Source organism: Nuphar pumila, chromosome 4, assembly GCF_984573655.1.
Source record: "Nuphar pumila chromosome 4, dmNupPumi1.hap1.1, whole genome shotgun sequence".
NCBI classification, from domain to species: domain Eukaryota; kingdom Viridiplantae; phylum Streptophyta; class Magnoliopsida; order Nymphaeales; family Nymphaeaceae; genus Nuphar; species Nuphar pumila.
In genome coordinates this window covers 49,830,952-49,853,253 of record NC_143252.1, presented here as the reverse complement: position 1 = coordinate 49,853,253, position 22,302 = coordinate 49,830,952, and the positions used below count along the sequence as shown (strand labels likewise).

The window sequence follows — 22,302 nt, the reverse complement described above, 5'->3', positions numbered from 1 at the left end:
CACCATAGCACACATTTTTTGTTGAAAATGTGGCAACGTACAATCACTCATCAAACAAGGGTTATAGAGAGGATTTATGGTCAAATCTTGTGCTGGAAGACTAGACTATTCACACAAGGAATAAAAGATGAATCTACAACAAATCAGCTTTAAATTTGTGGTTTTGATTGGAGTCTCCTCAGGAGGAAAACATCATGGACAAATTTTATTTTTATTTTTTTATTTACACAGAACGGCACGCAGGATCAGAGACCAAGCCATGCTGGCTGGGACAGCCGCACTTATGGTCACTCTCCTGGCAGCGGAAAACTCCATGGACTTACAAATTACCCCTTAACCCCAGGGAGTCACCATCTTCAGCTTGGGCAAGGGATTCGAACCTAAACTGCCTGCAAAGCGGCCTAGGCCTCATCCCACTACACCAAACCCCTTTGGGGCATGGACAAATAATTTGAAAGCCCTTCTGGAGGAAATAAATGGTACTTTTGAAATCTAATAAATTGTAGTGAATCTTGTTTTATGTATTTCCTATTCCTTCGCCGATCCTAAACTGCAACTCATCATAACTTCAGTAATAGAGTAGCGCAGAATTATCCCACATTACTCCCTCCGCTACAAGTAGGAGTGGTACACTCTTGGATAAATAAAAGTATTCAGAGAAAACATCAAACCAATAAAAAACACTTTGTTTAACTTTTCAATATTTTGATTCTCCAGCAAACGAAAGGCCATTGCAAGATTGTCAGATCAGCCCTTCAGGGTGATGGATGCAACACTATCATCGCCACCTCATTAATAATAAAATCCTTCCCTTGAAGGAGCAGAAAAAGAAGCTCAAAAAATGTTTCTCAAGAAGTAGATGTTTAAGCATATGACGTTAATTTCTACTTTAATGACAAGGCATGCCATTAAACTACTGTTGAATAATTGAACACACTGGTATCAAGGAACTTAAAATAACCCACTAGCAATCTGGCCATAGCATGTTTGTGTGGCGACATAGAATGTCAGGTTAACAAGTGCATGGCAATAGCAGACCACTCTTTGCCAAAAGTTATGACAATCATGAAGTTGGTTGAGACTGAAGTGAAACAAGTGTCGTATGGAATGTCAGGTTAACAAGTTATGATACAAACAAAAAATTGTTAATTCTATTCTCATCATTTTTCAGAAGCATCATGTAAGATCATTTGCTCATTATATCTTAGCAAGACATTCCCCATAATAACTAATGTTTTCACCTTATTGGAAGAGACAAAAAGGGTTAAAAAGAGTAATGTCATGAAAAGTCACATGTATTGGTATGATTCTCATTAGTTCTAACTTTCAGGTGACTCCTTCAGACTATCATGCCCTTTTATTACCTTGTTATGGTAAGATCTTTTCCTGACTTTATTTCACCAAAAAAAAGAAAAGAAATGAGCATCAATCTCTGATTCAACGTGAACATTATTCTCATCTGTACAGGTAACCAAGTCATGACCAATCGATACTGAAAAATCTGACCTTCCACAGTGTTAGCGCTCTGTTTCTGTCTTTCATGGTTGATAGCCCAAATAAGAGCAGAATCATATGCCAAAAAATTATCTGTAATACTACAAAATGTGGAACAAAATTTTACATTCACTAACAAAGCATATCCTATATGGTTTCCCACTGCATAACTAATCCTCTAAAGCAAGCAAACCATGATAAAATCAGGGTGCCTGGGGGATTCAACCATTTCGCTAAGAGACTGCCTTCATCAACTACATGTACCACCAAAAGGAGGAAAGAAAGAACTAACCATCCTCCATCATCTCCCTGTGGGCATGCATGCATGAACTACTACAGTATTTATAGTGGTACCTGTGGAAAGGGACCTTCCCAGCCAATGAAGCCGAGCAACAAGAGCACTTGGTGTCATTCATGGGAGGTGGCATTGTGCTCATCCCATTAACATTATTCCGGGCTTCTGCTATTCTCCTCTCAGCTGCAGCTGCCCTCTTCTCCCTCTCTGCAGCCAAAGCAGCCCTCTTTTCCTGATTGACCATGAATTCAGCACAAAATTAAACTACAGATTCCATGTGTGTGTGTGTGTGGTGGTGGTGTGGGGGGGGGGGGGGGGGGGTGGGAAGCAGATCATCAATATCCTCTACCATCATCTTAGCTGAAAATGTAAAATCCCACTAACCTCTTCAGTTGTGGCTGAAAGCAATGGATTAGGTGGCCCTTTGTGATTTGAGACAGAAACAGTTTCCTGAGAAGCAGAAACAGTGGAAGAGGCCTGGGAAGCTGCTGACTGAGCCTATCATCATGAAATTGGAACTATTAGCATAAACCCTAGAAATAAAAGAACCAGAGAAAATTTTCATATACACACACAGAGGGTGAACATCAAATTGCCACTAGCTTGTTGTGTTCACACACTAAATGAACGAACAGAGAACTCATAAGGATGAAAAAAAAAGTGGCAGCAATATTTACACATATGGCGTTATGAGATGGTAGGTCAAGAAGATTTCTCTGTGTGAAGGTTTAAAAAGATAACAAATAAAATAAAAAAAAAACAGCACCAAACCTAAATTTGCTAAAATGTATTAACACAAGTTCCACCTGGCAAACAACAAAGAAGTAAATCAACAAAAGTTTCTAAATCAAGAAATTTAGTGTGTCTACCGTCATAGAATTTTGGATCCCCCGAAAAACCTGCTTGCATGTTGGAATCCAGGGACCCAAATGATGATCCCCACTAAACAGCCTGTGTAGATCACATCTGTAGGATTTTACTTAAAAACAAAAGTATGAAAGGTTGTGATATGTATATGTATGTGTGTGTGGTGGTGGTGGTGGTGTGGGGGGGGGGGGGGGGGGGGGTCGGGTAGCATAAAAGCAGAAAGCCATTGTCACAAGTATTATTTAGTCAATCAAACCATGGAGATCTGGTATTCTCGTTTTTTCATAAAGAAACAAGCTCTGGATCTAATTGTTTCCCTATAAAAGCTTTTACTTTTTGTGAAACATTAGTGCATTTTGGCAGTTGATTTTTAGATTGCTCTAAAAACCTATTTACACATCAAAATCTATTAATCTAATGCACATAATCCACTAAAAGACATCACGTTTTTACAGTCAAATCCATAAAACATTCAATGTGAAGATTAGAAAACCAATAGGGTTAATAACTTAATAGAGACTATGGTTTACCAAATATGAGTGCATGCACGCACACATGCACAAATCGAACTTTACAAAGTCAATGGGGCTATTATAGAGCCACTATTTGTTAACAGCCCCATCAAATTGTTGCTTTTTAACAACAAAAAAGACAAAAAAATCATTAGCAAGCAAACAACTTATTCTCAATTTTATTCAATACATTAAGCATGATGTGTGAGAAAATTAAAAATATATATATAAAAAAGAAATTGACTGGCAAGCAGGGTAGTTACTGGCCCAGACAGCCACTAGATCATGGTGGCCAAGGACAGCCAGGGTTTGGGCCAACATTTTTGGTTTAAACCTTAAAAGTATATCCCAAGCCTATAGTTAGCTCAAGCTGCACTACTTGATGCATGTTCAAGGGGGGGAAGCGGACATAAAATAGAAAAATACCATAATAAACCCCACACAATTCTCCTCTCAATTTAAGGGTATAAGATGGCGATGGCCACCACATTGGAACACAGGCAAATATCTCTCTCTCCCACCCTCAGCTACCTCCCTTTTTTATGCAGAGCAGGATGGACCCAGGTCCATACAGCCTGACCCAGGCGGTGGACTGGAATTGCACCATGGGATCGGTGATCGGATCCAAGTGGTGGATCCGATCCGGATCACTGAACCGAGGCGCGGAGAAGAGGTCCTTTCGTACCTACTCCAGGCGAGCACAAAGGGCACGAGCCGGGATGCCCTAGATCCAGTAGCAATAAGAGTTTGTCTTGGGTCCAAAGACCGGACCCGAGACCCAGATCCAGCCAGACATTATTAATAACCTGCTTAGGGTTTCGTGAAGAACAGAGCCGATTGAAATCTCCCGCAGCCTTTTGGTTTTCTCCTTTAGTTTTCTCTGCTATTCCCTTTTTTTTTTGAGTCGCACGTCCTTACTGATTTCCTTTGTCTTTTTTTGTTTTGTTTTCTCTGTCAGTCCGAATACTTTTGTTATTAATTTGTCAGTCTTTGTTTTCCATTCCCTGTTAGCAAGTTCAAATCTGTGGACATTAATAGTTGTTTCTTCGTTCAAATACATTGGGCTCGACTCCTTTTGTTCCGAGCTTTCTTTCCTTGCTTCACATGCTCTGCGTTATTTTGCATTGCACGATCGTGCATTGCCAGGAGCATCAAAATAGCAGTCGGGGCGACACCGAGTCCATCACGACATCAGCGGCCATCAGTGTGTGGCTCGACGTGGTCGTGGTATTCTGTATACTGCACAATCAAGCAGTGTTTTGGTTCCTCTTCACGCTGCATCAAAGTGGTATTAGAGCGCAGGCGTCCTCCTTCGTCAACTGGATGGCTCAAGAGGCGAGGCACGATCCTACCGGTGGAAAAGAGCGGGAGGGAACCGCCGTGGAAGATCCAGTGTTGCGGGTGCTGGACGTAGTAACTCAGATACAGGAAAACCTACTGCACCTAAACAAAGATATGGCTGGTATGTCAAAGCGCATCGATGGGATTGAGGATCGACTTGTGATGGTCGAGTCATCTGGGGATACGCGCACGGCCTCAATGTTGAAAACAGGGGCAAACCTGGGTGATGGTGCAGACAGTCATGTACCTGTTACATCAGCCGATCCTTCTTGGTCGCGGCCACGATTACGGGACCTGTTCCAGCTACCAACCTGGTCGCTGGTGTTTGTCAACCAAAACCAAGGGCTCTGGCAGTGTACCCCAACGCTAATACTGGTGCACAGGACTGGCCACATGCCATGGTGCCTATGCCGCAGCTTGGACCCAGGTCGCGATTCCCCAGTGTGACGCTGGGCCAGGCTGTTGGCACCACAACGTTAGCTAGACCCGAGACCCATTTCCCTGAACCTGTGCATGGGGGCGCTACTGCAGCCCACCTACGAGCAGGGGGTCACGAATCCGTGTGGGTGGGTCCAAACATGAGAGGGTCCAGACCGGACCCGATTACGACAGGACCCCGGCTCGGGTCTCGGGAACCACCCTTTGAGTCCCCAGGAGCGGGTCCAAGTTTCGAAGCTCCTTACCCAACCTACCCAGTTGGGTTTGGTTCGCGGTTTGCCCTGAATCAGACCCAAACCATTATGTTTAAACCCCAATATGGATCCAATGCCGACCAAAACCCATATCGGACCCGGATGGAGCTCCAGTTTGAATTTGAGTTGGGTCAAAACCAAACCCATAATCATATGGATCGTGGATCGAGTTCAAACCAAGCATTTTATTCCCACAACTCGATCCCCGATCTAACCTATCCAAGTCTGGGTCCAACGAGTAGCTTAGGACTAGACCCGATCCATATCCAATCGGGGTGAATCATCTCAATACTAAAACAATCAGACCCAATACCCGCACCAGAACCAACCCATTAACCTCTCCCCAATCCAAAACCCAATACCATACCCGACCCAGCACCACTATCCTAGCCTGACCCACAGCCCAAACCTGTATTATCCCATTCCTACCCACCTAGAGCCCGAGACCCGACCAACCCTTCCACCTATGGCAGGGCCACCTGTCATACCAGTGCCACAACGTCGGCCGCAAATGGTTCCCACTCACAGGCGAGCCAGACAGAGACAGATTCCTATAAATCTTCAGCAGGGACCGGCGCGACCAGAGCACCGACCACAAGTCGTAGGAGTTCGTCAGCATCAATTACCAGGAGAGCAGCATCGTGGTGAAGGAGATGAGGTTGTGATGGATGATGATGCCTTCTGAAACGAGTACCCCGTATGCATGGTGGAGGCTTGTCAGCAGAGAGTACCAGAGTGCCCCTCCACGTATGGGGTGAAGTTGGAGCTTCCAGAGTTCGCAGGACGATTCGATGCAGAGCAGTTCTTCGACTGGTGTTATGTCGTCCATTTCTTCTTCGACTAACACGATGTTGCTGAGCACTGTCGTGTCTCCCTAGCCTCTACTCGGTTGAGAGGCCTAGCGCAGACATGGTTGGTTAAACTGCAAAGGTTGAGGGAGCGATTGGGACTAGAGCGCGTACAGACTTGGTAGGAAATGCAGCGGTTGATGCAGTCTAAGTTCGTGCCGTCAGATCATGCTGAGAGAGCCTACAAGGAGTACCTTAACTTGCGTCAAGGCAGCAGTACTCTGGCGGAGTACACTGCTGAGTTTCATCGCCTATCCCTGCGAGTGCAGATCGAGGAGACCGCCCGCCAGCAGGTCACGAAGTATATTTCTGGTCTCCGTTCTGCTATTTCTGATGACTTCAGTTGTATCACAGTCGAATCATTAGATCAGGCAAGCAGTTATGCCATGAATGTGGAGGAAAAATTGAAAAGAAGGCAGGAACATAGAACATCCCGTAGTGATCAGTCCAGTCAACCCAAGTCGAGTTTCCCAACCAGGGGAGCAAACTTCCCTGGGAAAGAAGACTCAAAGTCCACCCCTAGAGTCGACCCTAGCAAACCCAATCAGTCTGAACCTGCGTACCACACCAGATCCAAAGTTAAGCCTAGTGAGTCTATCGTTCGTTGTTTTAGGTGTCATGAATTAGGTCATATTGCGTCCAAGTATCCCACCGTGAGTAAGAACACCCATCTGGTGGAAGGCATTGTTGAGTCAGCGTCCGATAGTGAGAGAGAGGGTGAGTTGCTTGTTGAGGGAGATGACGAGATGAAAGTCGTTGATTTGACGGCAGCATCAAAAATTTGTTAACCATCCGTCATGTTTTGACCACATCCCGAAAGTCGACCCCGACAAAATGGTTGCGAAATAATATTTTTAGAACCCGGTGCAACTGTGAGGGGCGTGCGTGTGATGTTATCATTGATACTGGGGCATGCGAGAATATGGTGTCCGAGAGTGTCATGTCCACCTTGAACTTAAAAACAAAAAAATTGTCCCAACCTTATAAGATGGCATGGTTCAAGAAAGGAAACGAGGTACCTATCACCCTGCGTTGTCTAGTTCGGTTTTTTATGGGAGAGCATTACCATGATGAAGTGTGGTGTGATGTGGCCCCTATGAGTGCTTGTCACATCCTTTTAGAATGTCCTTGGCAGTTTGACCGTAAAACCATCCACGATGGTCGTAGGAACACGTACACATTTATCTTTAAGGGTCGTAAGATAGTTCTTCTTCCCACCAAGGAGACCGGGTTTTCCCCGCTCGCGGGCCTATTTTACTGGTCTTTCTCGTTTGATGTTGTCGAGCACATGCGTGACATACATAGAAAAGCCCACGTCAAACTAATTGAGAATCGTGAAGCCTACGACGTCTTTGTAGACCAAGGTCGTCGTGATGTCCAGTTTCAAGTCGGTCAACTAGTATGGGTTTACCTGCGTCCTGGGCATTTCCCAGTAGGTACTTATAGTAAATTGAGTCCTAAAGAATATGGTCCTTTTAAGATCCTTCAGCGCTTAGGTCTGAATGCCTACCTCCTTGAACTGCCTGAAGATTGGCACATTTCGCATATCTTCAATGTGTCTAATCTATATGCTTATTGTGGAGACAATAAGTCGTCATAGCCGACTTCTTCCCAACCAGGGGAGAATGATGCAGAACAGGATGGACCCAGGTCCATACAGCCTGACCCATGCGGTGGACTGGATTTGCACCATGGGATCGGTGATCGAATCCAAGTGGTGGATCCGATCCGGATCACTGAACCGAGGCGCGGAGAAGAGGTATTTTCGTACCTACTCCAGGCGAGCACAAAGGGCACGAGCCGAGATGCCCCAGATCCAATAGCAACAAGAGTTTGTCTCGGGTCCAAAGACTAGATCCGAGACCCAGATCCAGTCAGGCATTATTAATACCCTGCCTAGGGTTTCGTGAAGGACAGAGCCGATTGAAATCTCCCGCAGCCTTTTGGTTCTCCTTTAGTTTTCTCTGATAATCCTTTTTTTTTTAGCCGCACGTCCTTACTGATTTCCTTTGTCTTTTTTTCTCTGTCAGTCCGAGTACTTTTGTTATTAATTTGTCAGTCTTTGTTTTCCATTCCCTGTTAGCAAGTTCAAATATGTGGACATTAATAGCTGTTTCTCTGTTCAAATACATTGGGCTCAACTCCTTTTGTTCTAAGCTTTCTTTCCTTGCTTCACGTGTTCTGTGTTATTTTGCGCTGCACGACCGTGCATTGCCAGGAGCATCAAAATAGCAGTCGGGGTGACACAGAGTCCATCACCACATCAGCGGCCATCAGTGTGTGGCTCGATGTGGTCGTGGTATTCTGTATACTGCACGATCAAGCAGTGTTTCGGTTCCTCTTCACGCTGCATCACTTTTCCAGCAAGAAAGGTGATGGAAAGGAGCAGTGGGTCACCTGAGCAGGTCATGGCACAGACTTGTGCCCAAGTCTGACAACACCCAAGCTACAATCTAACTGGACTGTTTATCAGGTCAAGGCACAGTTTATGAGCAGATTTTGCATAGTCTCAGGTCCAATCAGGAAAGTATTTACACTATGCCGCTAAAATAACTGGATAACTATTTGCCAAAGAGTATAAAAACATTTATTTGAGAACCAATATTCCAGCATATATTGTAATTTCATCACAGTTTGATGGGGAACAGAATACCAAAAGAAATCACTAAACTCTACCATGAGGAATCTTACTATAGTTCAAGACAGCTCCACGTGGATAAGCAAGCATAAGGCTTGTATGGAAGCAATAATCAGAATAAGTAAAAAACTAATAGGCAGGCAAGCAGACACACATGCGCGCATGCATGTGCACACACGGATGAAGGAACCCATGCACAAGAACTTTCTGGAGTCCAGAATGATAACCATAAAAAGAAGAAAACAGAAAGAGAAAAAACCTGAGCTCTCTCTTTTGCTTTGCGCAGTTTCTTTAATTCTTTGGATTTAGCCTTCCGTTTGGCATCTTTCTCTGCCTGAAATATTTGGGATCAGGTTTCAGTAACAAGCCTGAAAAAACAGTTCCACACAAAGGGGGAAACAACAAAAACAGCACAAATCATGTATAAAAACTCTGAAAAATATTTGAACTGGTTCAGTCAAACCAATGACTAGAACTCAACTTAAAACAATAACCATAATCCTGAAAGAATGTAGCAATCCCTAACAAGGATTTTTTCTTCAACACTCACAAAGAGGATTCACACAAAAGAGCTCACACTCATTACACAATACCCAAAAAAGGGTATACATAAAATGAAGAACAAGATTTCATAAACTTGGGAGAGAACTCCCACAAGAACAAAGAATTACTTTACAAGGGGAAACAGCCCCATATTTATAGAAGAAGAGGAGAGGAGCCTCAAGAGAGTCATTGGACTTCCAACGGCTCTATTAGAGCTGTTGGGAGCCCAACGGCTCCCTTGGAGCTGCACCTTTTTGACTTGGTCAAAAAGGCCTTTTTGACTAGTCAAAAAGGTGAAGCCTAAAGGTGTCCTAAAATTGGGTTTTAAGTGAGTTTTAGTTGGGTTTAAACTAGAACTAAACTAACTAAAAGAAAGAAAAACATTACAAGGGATTACATGAGCTGTCTATGAGATTACATATTTTAACAAATCCAACCATAGAAGAAGAAGAATCATCAGAAGAGGATTTACCTTAAAAGATTCAGGTTGATCATGTGAGAGCAAATTGAATAAAAGTTGTTCAATCCTAAAGAATCAGCCTAAAGCATTGCAAGTTTGAAACTTAAACAGGATTTACCTTTCATGCCTCTCCTGCATATGACTTCCACCACGTCACATGGACTCAACAGTAGATAGGGGCAGAAACAATGGAGTATTCATGTTACATTGATTCCAAATTTCACATTATCAACTTTGTCTATATTCTGTAACTCACAAGGCATCTCATTCTTCTTAGAAAGAGCAAGCACAAAATACAAAAGCATACAAGTTTTTCTGATGGTCAAATGAAACTAATACAATAAGAACCAATCCGTGTCTCACCTTTCTTGGTTTACAAAGTAATATCCAAGGGTGCGCAATAAGCCAAGCTTATCACAAGAAGCTTGGGCTTGGCTTGCTGAAAGCTTGGCTCAAGATTTTTTGCCTAATAAACAAGGCAAGCTCAGGCTTGAGCTTAAGCCCATTAGAAGCTCACTCGTCTAAAAATTATTACAACTATCTAGCATGTGTATATTGTATCATTCATTAATGTTTTGAACATTTAATAAGTTGTATCACGACAGACTCCTTTTCCTTTCAAAGAGGAGGTGATGGGCTCAAATCCAGTAACCTCCTCCTTCTAGGAAAGATTAAAAGTCCTTTTTACTGATTATGTATCAGCTCACATTATGCTAAACAAACCAAGATCGAACTTGCTCAAACTTGACCAAGATGAGCCTAAGCCTTGCATACAATGTACTGAGTCAAGCTTGAACAGCACAGGCTTGGGCCTGGCTCATCTCATGAACAATCTTCGCAATGCCCCCATACAATTAGAAATTCTAGGTAAGCTAGCTTTTAAAGGATAAACTAATACAGTGGTAAGCAAAAGAGGAAGAAACAAAAACAATTTCTGAACAAAAAATTACACATTTTGTGAAAATATCTTCAAGAAGATCAAGTTCAAAGACGACTTGATTAACCCACTATATTCTCAACGGAAAATATGTGCACAAAGGCACAAAATAACACTCACAAAAGAGCACAAATGCACAAAGGCATATAAAAAGAATCTATCATTGAGAGAGAACTTTACAAAAGCTTAAAAGTTACATGGGGAAATGCCCCTTATTTATAGAAAAAAAGGAACCCAAGGAGGTGCTCCCATATGGGGCGTTGGAGCTCCTCCAACGGTCAAATTTATGACCGTTGGAGGCGTCCAACGTCTCTATGGTGGACCCCTCCAATTATAATAAAAAGAAAAAAGAAAAAAAACATCCAACTGAATATGTGTGTTACATGTGAAAAGACTATTTTACACCTAGTAGGTATTACAAATTATATATATATATAGAGAGAGAGAGAGAGAGAGATAAATTACAATTTAACACCCCCCCCCCTTAAACTTACGATGGAATAGCCGAAAGTTTGCCAAGAAGAAAGTTGAATCTAGGAGAACAGAGTGCCTTAGTAAAAAAGTCAATCAGTTGATATTCTGATGTTACATAAGGTAGATCTATAACTTTCTTCAAATATTCTTCTCTAACATAGTGGCAGTCCATCTCGATATGTTTTGTGCGCTCATGAAAAGTGTGATTCTTGGCAATATATATTGCACTCTTGTTGTCAAACATGAACCCCCATATCTTCTAACAGCTGGCGAATCCAAACAATCTTCATAGTTGTAGTTGTCATGGCTCGGTATTCGACCTCAGTAAATGACACTGATACCTTTTGTTGCTTCTTGCATCTCCAAGAAATTAATGATTTACCTACGAACACACAAAAACTAGTGGTGGAGTGATGGTTATTTGGATCACCTCCCCCAATCAGAGCCAGTATAAGCAATTAGATTTAACTCAGAAGACGAAGATAGAAATACTCCATTGCTTATGGATCCCTTTATATATCTGATAATTTGAAGAGTTGCATTCATATGAATTAATGTAGGAGCACGTTGGAATTGACTTGCAATATATACAGCATGTGAAATATCAGGTCTAGTGATTCTAAGATACATCAAAGATCCAACAAGTTGCCTGTATGGCATGGGATCTTTTAGAAGAACTCCATCATCAATCTTTAACTTTGTTCCTACCACTTCAGGTGTTTCACAAATTTTATCGTCTGTAATTCCTGACCTGTCAATAATCTCAAGTGAAAGTTTAGTTCGAGATAAGAAACAACCTTTGTAAGAGTAGGCAACTTCTATGCCTAAAAAGTATGTAAAAAAACCTAAGTCTGACATTTCAAAATTTTCTTTTAATATAGACTTGATACTTTTAATCCCTTTAGCATCATCACATATAATAATAAAATCACAATTCCTGCATTGGATTTCCTGACAAACAATGCAGTGTCAGTATAACATGAAGTAAAACCATTTTCTATCATTAAATTATTAAACCGATCATACCAAGCCTAGGGAGCTTGTTTCAAACTATAAAGAGTTTTTCGCAGACAAAGAACTTTACCTTTAGGAACATTCATACCTGGAAGAACATTCATATAGACTTCTTCATTTAGGTCACTATTTAAAAAGGCATTTTTAACATCAATTTGATATATGTTCTATTTTTAATTAAGGCAATAGTAACAAGACACCTGACGGTGGCCGTACGCGCAACGAGAGCAAAAGTTTCATCGTAGTCTATTTCATATTCTTGACTATACCCTTTGGCAACTAGACGGGCTTTATACCTTTCAAGAGAGTCATCACTCTTGGTCTTGACCTTAAAACCCCACTTACATCCTATTGTCTTCTTTGCACTAGGTAGATCTTGAAATTTTCAAGTTTTTAGCTTTTCTAAGAGCTCTAAGTTCATTATCCATGGCTTTCCTCAATTCTAAAATTTTCTTAGCTTCTTCAAACTTTTTAGGTTCCAAATATGAATGAATGGCACTAAGGCATGCTCTATGTTTAGAGGCGAAAAGGATTCATAGAATATAAATCTAGAAGGAATTCTTTTAGCTCTTTCAGTCCTATGAGAATTTAGATTATTTATGGAGGTAGGCTCACTAGTTTCACTATATTTCTCAATCGCACTTCTAAAAGTGTTTTTATCTCTATGTGTATAGGTGATAAGATCAATAGATGTTCCTACTTCGGTAGGTTGTTCAAAAGATTAATAAGGAGAGTTGTTATTCTCTTCTATATTTTTATCATCACTAAGAGCATTGTAGCATTTCATCGTCACTAGAAACATCATCATTTCTAGACAACAACTCAAACAAAAAAGAGTAATCCATATTATCTCTATGAGGTTCACATTCTTCAAAACTACTAACATTTTCTAAAAATGTTACGTTTCTAGAAACATATAATTTATCATTTTTAATATCATAGCATGTAAAACTTTTTTGTGTTTCAGAATATCCAAGAAATGCACAAGGAATAGCTTTTGGTGAGAGCATCATTTTTGTCGATAAGAACAAAACATTTGCATTCAAAAACTCTCAATTTATTGTAGTCGGGTTCTTTTTTATATAAAATTTCAAAAGGTGAGATCTTATTTAAAATTTTTGAAGGAAGATGATTTATAAGATAAATGGATGAAAGAGTTGCCTTGGCCCAAAATCTTTTAGGAATATTTTGAGAAATAAGCAAGTTCTAGTGGTTTCAATTATATGTCTATGTTTTCTTTCGGCTAGACCATTTTGTTGCGGTGTTTTGGGACAAGATTTTTTACGAACAATTTCATTGATTTCAAGATAATTTTTAAATTCATTTGAAAGATATTCACCTTAGGAGTCGGTTCTAAGAATTTTTAAATTACAATTAAATTGATTCTTAATCAACATATGATATGTCTTTAAAGATGCAAAAAACTCGTGTTTATGCTTAAGGAAATATATCCAACAATATCTAGAGTAATCATCAACAAAAATAGCGTAATAAGCAAATCCTCCTTTAGATATAACGGGTGTCGGTCCCCATACATCCGAATGCACAAGTTTAAATGGTTTTGTTGTGAACATAGATCTTTGTTCAAAAAGGCAAACTTCTCATTTTCTCAAGAATACAATCATTACAAGTGAAGTCACTTTTACAAAGATCTTTAACAAAATGTAAATATGAAAGCTTGATGACATTGGGATGTCCAAGTCTTTTATGCCAAACATTGATATCTTTATGTTGGGCAAGATTACAAAAAAAAAATTTGGAATTTATAGAAACTCTATGTAGTATAAATCTTCTTTCCTAGAGTCTTTCCCAATCAACTTTCCGAACCGGTGATCCTGTACCCAACATTTATTTGATGAGAATTTAACATCACATCAATGGTCCAAGAGTTGAGAGACCGAAAGCAAATTTAAGTTTAATTTTGGTATAAACCTAACTTTGGGAATAAAAAAATCTTGTTTTTCAAAGTTTTCAAACCCTTTGATTTCAAGAGAAGTGTCATTTGTGATTGAAACAAAAGAAGGTAATACATTTTTTGTGTATTCGGAAAGTGCACACATATTTGGAGTCATATGAAAAGAGGCACTCGAATCTAAAAGCCAAGGAGTCTTACTGGGAGGAGAAAAAGTTGATATGGCGGCACCAGAAATGGATCCTTTGAAGAGGGGTTAAAGAGCCTCCATGACTTGACTTAATGATAATACTCCATTGTTGAAAGTAGATGGACTATCCTCCTTATTGGTTGAAATGTAGTAGACATGGCCACCTTCTTCTTCCACTTTGGACAATCTGGCTTAATACGTTCCGGTTCTTTACAAAAATGACAAATGATTTTTCCATATTCCCTTCCTTTGTTTCATCTTCCACTTTGGTCACCTTCTTCCCTTCCTCCTTGATTTTGATTTTGAAATTTGTTAAAGTAAGGAGGCTTATAGGTTTTAAAATTATTTCTCGGTATAGAAACTACATAGGCTCCTTTATTCTCATCCTTGGTTGATGGCATAGCCAAAACACTTTGATTGGATTTACTCATTCCTATTTGAGTTTCTTCCCGACTTAGCTTAGTGAGAACATCGGCTAGAGGTGGAGAAGTGAAGGAAGATAAAAGAGAATATCTTATTTGCTAAATTCGGGTCTAAGCCCATTCAAGAAGTTGAAAAAAAGATCTTCTGATTGTTTGTATCGTAGCTCAATGGCTTTTCCACTCCACTTTAGTTCAAGGAAAGCGAATTCATCCCAAATAGATGATAATTCGGCAAAATATTCTCTAATAGTCATTTCTCCTTGTTGAAGGGTTAAAGCCACTTTTTGAAGATAGTATTTGTGAGATAAATCTCTCGAGGTATACATCCTCTCAAGATATTCCCAAACTTGAGATGCCTTCTTGAATTTTAAAATATCGGCATTAATCCTAATCTCAACCGTAGAAAAAATTCATGAAAGAATTTTATAATTTTTCATTTCTCATTCTCCATGTTTCTTATTGTATTCTTTAAAAGCCTTCACTCTTTTTTCTCTATCAAGAACTTTTATTTCTCCTTTTTCAACTATAGTAATTTTATGCTCGGGTTTCGAAAACGTACCTTTGATGTAACCCCAAAGCCCTTTTCTCTTGATATGGGCTTTCATATTTCCGGCCCAAACATGATAGTTTGAGCCGTTGAGTTTGAATCCGAGAGAGAAATAAGTCTTTTCCCGCCATGGAGAAGCTTTTTGGGAGACAAGAGAATCTTCACGATTGAGCACACACCACAATGGGTTTCTCTTTAGCTATTCTTGAAGCACGACAAAGTGAGGAGTTGGAAAGAATTTTTCACGCCGAAAAAAGAAGAATGAGAAGTAGGCACGTTTTTCAAGGCAATAAACACAATGAATGCAACACACACGCTATCTTCTCATAAACCTTGCTTTGAAACCATGTGAAAATATCTTCAAGAAGATCAAGTTCAAAGACGACTTGATTAACCCACTATATTCTCAATGGAAAATATGTGCACAAAGACACAAAATAACACTCTCAAAAGAGCACAAATGCACAAAGGCATATAAAAAGAATCTATTATTGAGAGAGAGAACTTTACAAAAGCTTAAAAGTTACATGGGACAAAGCCCCTTATTTATAGACAAAAAGGAACCCAAGGAGGGGCTCCCATATGACCATTGGAGCCCCTCCAACGGTCTATGGTGGACCCCTCCAATTATAATAAAAATAAATAATAAAAAGAAAGAGAAGAAAAAAAAGAAAAGCATATTCAAATGAATATGTGTGTTACATGTGAAAAGACTATTTTAACCCTAGTGGGTATTACAATATATATATATATATATGTGTGTGTGTGTGTATAGAGAGAGAGAGAGAGATGAATTACAATTTAACACATTTGTCCATTCAAAAAAAGAGAGTTAAAATTGTTGATGCATGTTCTTTCTCTATACAATAGCATGGGATCATGACAGTAACATACTATAAGGCATTGACTTATAAACAGGGAACTTCCACATCAAGTTACCAAGCCAAATGTTATAAATGAAGGCAACCAGGGGCTCAGAACAGACCCTAGGAACCGAGGCTTTGCTTGGACAATTCCATAGGGTCAAGTTTACAAGATATCTGCTCCAGATGAGTGGACATCCGGATGCTAGCTTCCCCTTTTGGAACAGCAAGTACTGTCACTAGTTGAGATTTTTCAGGAAGATTTTCCTAGGGCAAGTGCTAAACAGAGCTGGAGAATTTAGAATAAAGAAATATTGCTCAATAACGAATTCCAAAAGAGAAGCATAGCAAAAAAGTATACAGCTACAGTGGCTTGGTGGTGTCTAAAAGCTGCATATCACATTATTGATGTTTTAATGCTTTTTTAATTTGTACAGAAAAATCACATTCTTTTTTGCTAGTACAGAACAAGCAATTCATCGCAGATCTTCCAACTGAAACTATCTTTAGTTGAAAATTGAGCAGCATTCTGCAATAAGTAGTGATTAGTAAACATATTTAGATTGATAATGGTAGGGAACAGAGCATTTTAGCCATATTTACAATATAGCTATATAAGTCGAAAAAAAGTAAAAGGCACATCATGACAGAAAAGGAAAGAAAAAAGGTAATTGTTTAATATATTAGCCTCAGCCTGACCTGTTTAGCTGCTTGAGACTCCTCCAGTTCCTTTGTCAGTGGACTGGGAACATTAGCAGCATGCCAATCCCATTTTTCTAGGTTTAAAGCCATGAATCTCCTAAATGTATTCCTTACTTCTTTGTTCGCTGTGAGCATATAAGGTGTTCGCCCTCTTTCATCTTTGATGCATGGGTCCAAACCCTGCTCAAGAAGCTCCAGAGTTTGTTGAGCATTGCCAGACTTAGCAGCTTCATGTAAAGGTGTTGTGTCATTTTCAGAAACTTTTATGCTCAAGGCTCTATCCATATCATGTTTGACCGACTCCCTGCCTATACTTTTGCAATCAAAAAATTGCTCAGAAGAATCCCTTTTCTCTGTCTCCAAAGAGTTCTCCAACTGCAGTTCACTCAAATCTTGGGCCATGCTTTCTGTTACAGTAGCATGGCATGATGCATCTTCCTTTGGGTTTGACAAGTGGGTGCTTTGAACTTCCTCATAGGCAATGTGAGTCAACAGGTTATAAACATGTTTAGCTTCTTTTAAAGTAGGGCGACGGACTGTCAATGGAACATGTCTTATAGCATGATCACAATAACTGAAAACTGATTTTTCACCCTCAAAGAATAGCTGGCGATTATGTGATGGGGCATGAAGGAAAATACATGAAGAAGCACCAAAGTACGGTTTCCAAGTACTAAACAGCTCATGAATGTCCTGCACACAAAGCATCATGTTACAAGCCAAGTAGGACAAATATCATGCATGTGCATTCTCTGTACAAAAAGAATCCTGTTACAAGCTAAGTATGACAAATATCATGCATGTGCAATTCTGATAATAGTAAAAGTGAAACCATAATTAATGACGGAATTTTTTATCAGGAGAACATTTTATAAAGCAAAAATAGAACCAAAACATCGCAAAACCGAGTAAAAGTATTACCATTTTAGGAGGCACGCATGTGCAATAAATCAAAAGTAACAGATAACTGTAAGCCAGAAAATCATGTTGAAAATGGTCGCACTGAAAAACTATACTCTAGAAAACTGCATACCCTTTTCAAAGCAGCTTCATTATGGCGCCGAAGAGAAGCTCCAGCAGAATTTGCAGCCTTACCGGTGGCATCTTTAGCTGATTGCTTTTTGCCTGACTTTGCCCTCACAACATACCTAAAAGCACAAGGAGTGAAATTTTCTCCTTTAGGGAGAAAAAAAAAATCTAGAAGATGTATCAATATCTTACCAGAAGAATGAAACACAAAGCAATAACGTTCATGATTTAAAGATATGCACACAAGCCTATACCCAAGCATTAACGATCGAAAAAAATGTTTGTGTGTCTCTCAACTAAAGCCCGAATCAAGGCCAGAAACTAGAAAAATGATGTTTGCAGGTACCCACTTTCTGGTGCATTAAATTCTTTTTGCACAAAATTAAGTTGCAGCATCCCGGAAGCTTCAAAAGAACATCACGGTAATCCATGAAGAAATGGAATAATTAGCATAAAAAATAAACTGCTTATCATATATTTTTTCTGATTGTCACATTGTTTGGAAGATGTTCCTCTCTTATCCTGATCCTTACATCTATCCTTTTACAATGCTCCAAACCAATTTCATCGTTAATTATTAAAATTTTCGCAATGATCTAGCAGTACTTACTCACAAATCAACCATGAGGAAGATGCTTTTGGAGTTGTTATAGATAGGCATTGATACCCAAGTATAGTTCACCAAATGCCAACCATTGGCAGCACTCTGAACTTCATACCACAGAGCTATTAAACTTTAATAAACAAACATCTTTCCATTTGGAGAAGATATAAGATCCCAGATGTAAAGTCTGACCAAAGCAACAAGTTCCTTACCAACAATTTGACTCCATAAGAGACATAATGAGAGACCATTTACCAGATAATCTAGCCAAGTCAATGAGCCTTTACAAGTAGATGTGCATCATAACCAAAAAAAGCAAGTTAAAGGAAAATGAAAAAAAGGACAACTAATATCCCTTGTCATATACCTCTCCAAAATGAATCAACAAACTCCATTGTTCAAGGCTCTTAGAAGCCCCCAGTCCAACAACAAAATGAACCTCCTGGGACTTAACAAAATTTATTTCAGAATGCACTCTTCATGTTAAGTCCTACATAAAATTTGTTCAGCCAGGTATAGTGGTACGATCACACCAGCACACTTACTTTGACCAACATATTCCAAGCTCCAGCCTTAAAAAAAGACAAGAAGAAGATGAAGAGGAAGAACAGGAAAGACCAGAACCGGATTTTATCTCAATGCGACCTATAGCTTATAATAATACTATTGATTGCCACAATGAAATATTAAGTGAACAATCATTTAGTAAATATTCAAGAAACTTTTGTTTGAGTTATTAAAGTGACTGGAAGACCAAAAAACAATATTTTATGAGTCACACGAAGAAGATTGCACTTCCAAATTAAATGGAAAAGGCCAGTTAATTGGACTATAAAAGTATACCCCTGCGATGATTATTGATCAAAAATGAATGTTTTCTAAAAGAAAAAGACAACCACATTCAGGCCTATCAATTAAAACTTAAAACTAAAAGTCATGCAGTAAAGCTCATTACAGGGACTATTGTGCATTCCGAGTCATATCATCATTCAAATCCAACTCAACATCAACAATCATCAACTCAAACGTGACTTATGGTATTAACATGTAAATTTCAGAAGGCCATCTGCACTGCAAACAACAACAACAGAGATGCAGTGGCACTCTTCCTTTACACTATAATTGCTCAAACATTTCTAAGATTGCAGAAAGACTTGAAGCTTCCTTATCATTTGCAGGTCAGCTATGAAAGATTGATTCAAATCTCTACACTCACCTGTGGAAGGTCTTGTGTGAAATGACAGAGTCCCCATCAAAAACACAACCTGCAAAGTGCCCACCACTTGCAAGCACAACAATGCGCAGATGTGTTTTATCACGAGGCTCACAAACCAAATTTTTAAGCCTTTTAATTGCATCAACCTCTCTCAAACATGGGGCACGTTGACCAACGACCTCAGAGTTCATGATATCATTCTCTAGTCGGAGATCTTCCGAATCAGACAAAAGCAAGCACTTCCAAACAGAAACTATCTCTCCTGATGGAAGACTAAACATCAGTTTCTTTTTAGTGCCCAGCGCATCTTTCGCAGATCCATTCAGTGCACCTGACTTTACGCATGATCCCTCATCGGACTCATCATCAGATCCTGATATACTTGATATTTCATAATCATTGAGTGATGACTCTCCACCCAATTCATCGAAATCATCCTCATTCATGGTATTCTTTCCAGCAAGAATCAACTTGACCTACATGCAAAATCAAAAGGGCACAGCTCATATAGTAGTTAAGTATCAAAAATGATAGTAGGATACAAAACTAGGTTAAGAAAAAAACAAGAGAAAGAACAAAAATTAATATGAATTGCACATGCAAGATCTGAAACAAAATTATCCAGGCTTCTCCAAAAGATTGTCACATGGAAATTGAGCATTACTGCAGAAATAAACTTGAAAATTTTGAGTTAAATAAGAACAAAAAAAGCAAAAAACAACATAAGAAGCACAACTTGTTGCAATATATATATATATATATATATATATATATATGCAGATTTGCAACAAAATCATATCACCTGATTAATTTTAATATTTAAAATGATAATTCTTTTTAATATTTTTTTTCGAAATTTATCTCCTTTCTATTTTTAAAGTCTTTTGATAATTTTCCAAGGGAATCAACTTTTTCAGAACTATTATATGAAACTGCCGCGCCAATATAATGCTGATATAAACATTGTGGGAATCCAATCATACACTGTCACAAGCATGAGAAATAGTTCAAGACTATGACCACATATCCAATGCATTCAACTTTCTCATAGGCATCTCTATGGGAATTCATATATGCAGTTTCCATGGCTTACCTGTTAAGGTTGATGACGAGCCAGTTCAGGCCCAATCCAAAAAGAAAACTAGTCCCATCAGGATTCTTTAAAGTTCCATAAACCCAGGAGAAATGCACTACCAATACGTCCTAATGAAAAATCAACCTAATTCTCCAAGATGAGGCAACCAACTTAGGCTAGAATTTCGGAATTAAGAACAAAAAAAACTATATAATTCATACATAATATGAGGGCCAAATCCAAAGCAACCTAGATATCAAAATAGATGACTGATGCCTCCATATCCCGAGAACGCAGAAGTAGCTCCAAAATTCAATTATCGCCCCATCAAGAAAAAACGATGATCTTTGCACTATGAAAACAACAATTACCACGATAACAAAAGCTTAAAGTAACACACAATCATCTTCGCACATCCATGGCCTTGTACACCATGGCATTCTCGATACACAAATCGCCTACTAACCGATGATGAAAAAAAATATAAAACCAGGGAAAATCAATTTAAGGGGAACAAAAAGGAGCGACAATTCAAATCAGATATCGTAATAGAATCGTGCTTTCGGACCCCAAACATCACAAACCCTAAAAAGTGACTAAATTTGGACAATGGAGCTTAAAATTTTCCAAATTTAAACACAAAGCATAATTCTGAACTGAAAATCCCCCATCATCCCAACCCTATCCAAGCAAAACACACCCAAAAGGAAAAGAAGAAGACAAAACCTGATTCTTTAGCGTCTCACTTCAACCAAACCATGAGAATTCATCACCAGAGGAAAAAAAGGAAAGGAAAAAAAAGAAGAAATCCTAGGAATCAAACAAAGAGGAGAAAAAACGAGAAAGGAAGGGCTCACATTGAAACGATGGAAATCCGATTTGAAATGAGACCGCTGATCCTCGAGGGATTCGAACTCGGCCCTGCACGAGTTGCAGGACCATCTGGACATCCTACCGGCGCTCGTCCTCCCGTCTTCCTCCCCGGACTTGCACGTAGATCCGGCGACGGCAAGTCCACCACCTCCTCCTCCTTCACGCCGAGAGGGACGGGCAGCGTCGTCGTCGCCTCTGCCGTCGCGAAGGAAGCGAGCGCCGTCAAAGAAGTTGCCGGGGACGTCGAAGACGGAGAGGGGGTTCCGACGCTGGAGCCTCTCGCCGGAGCCACCGCCAGATGCCATCTTCCGGCGTCCGATTCTCCGTCCAGAGTCTCCAGATTGTACGGCGCAGCCCAGGAGCTTCTATATACGCGAACATGTTGATCGCTTGCCTTGGGCCGCACGGTTTCGGATTGAGAACTGGAACCGACGAACGACGTTCAGTCCATTTCCCGCCTTTACCCGCACAAATGGTTTGGATCATGAACCCGGTTCTAACCATATCCAAGGGTACGGTAGCCTCACGTGGGACGACTTATGTGGACCCAATTCAATCTAAGGGTGCATGCAATTTAAATCATATTTGGTTTTAATTAAAAAATAAATTAAATTTTTATTTAAGAAATTTGATTTTTTTAATTTATTAATTAAGAAAACAAATAAGGTGATCCTACACCTTTTGGATCAATTAGATAAGTTGGATATTTGTTAGTGGTTAGCTTGTGAAAAAATCAAATAAGTAAAATATTAAT

At 39.6% G+C, this 22,302-nt stretch overlaps 1 protein-coding gene across 2 annotated transcripts; it reads right to left on the bottom strand.

Annotated features, from left to right (window-relative positions):
• Positions 1-1,411: 1,411 nt before the first annotated feature.
• Positions 1,412-21,881, bottom strand: LOC149840199 (zinc finger protein-like protein). 2 transcript variants are annotated; one of them, XM_090004362.1, is made up of 7 exons: positions 21,533-21,881; positions 19,601-20,076; positions 17,785-17,899; positions 16,749-17,444; positions 8,947-9,021; positions 2,174-2,287; positions 1,412-2,021 (listed from the first exon to the last, which is right to left on the bottom strand). In XM_090004362.1, exons 1-7 carry the CDS (start codon positions 21,851-21,853, stop codon positions 1,782-1,784), a joined length of 2,037 nt encoding a protein of 678 aa, XP_089860488.1. In that variant the 5' UTR covers positions 21,854-21,881; the 3' UTR covers positions 1,412-1,781. The 2 variants fall into 2 exon arrangements, with proteins under 2 accessions (XP_089860488.1, XP_089860489.1); XM_090004363.1 differs by lacking the exons at positions 1,412-2,021; positions 2,174-2,287; positions 8,947-9,021 and adding an exon at positions 15,412-15,544.
• Positions 21,882-22,302: the final 421 nt, after the last annotated feature.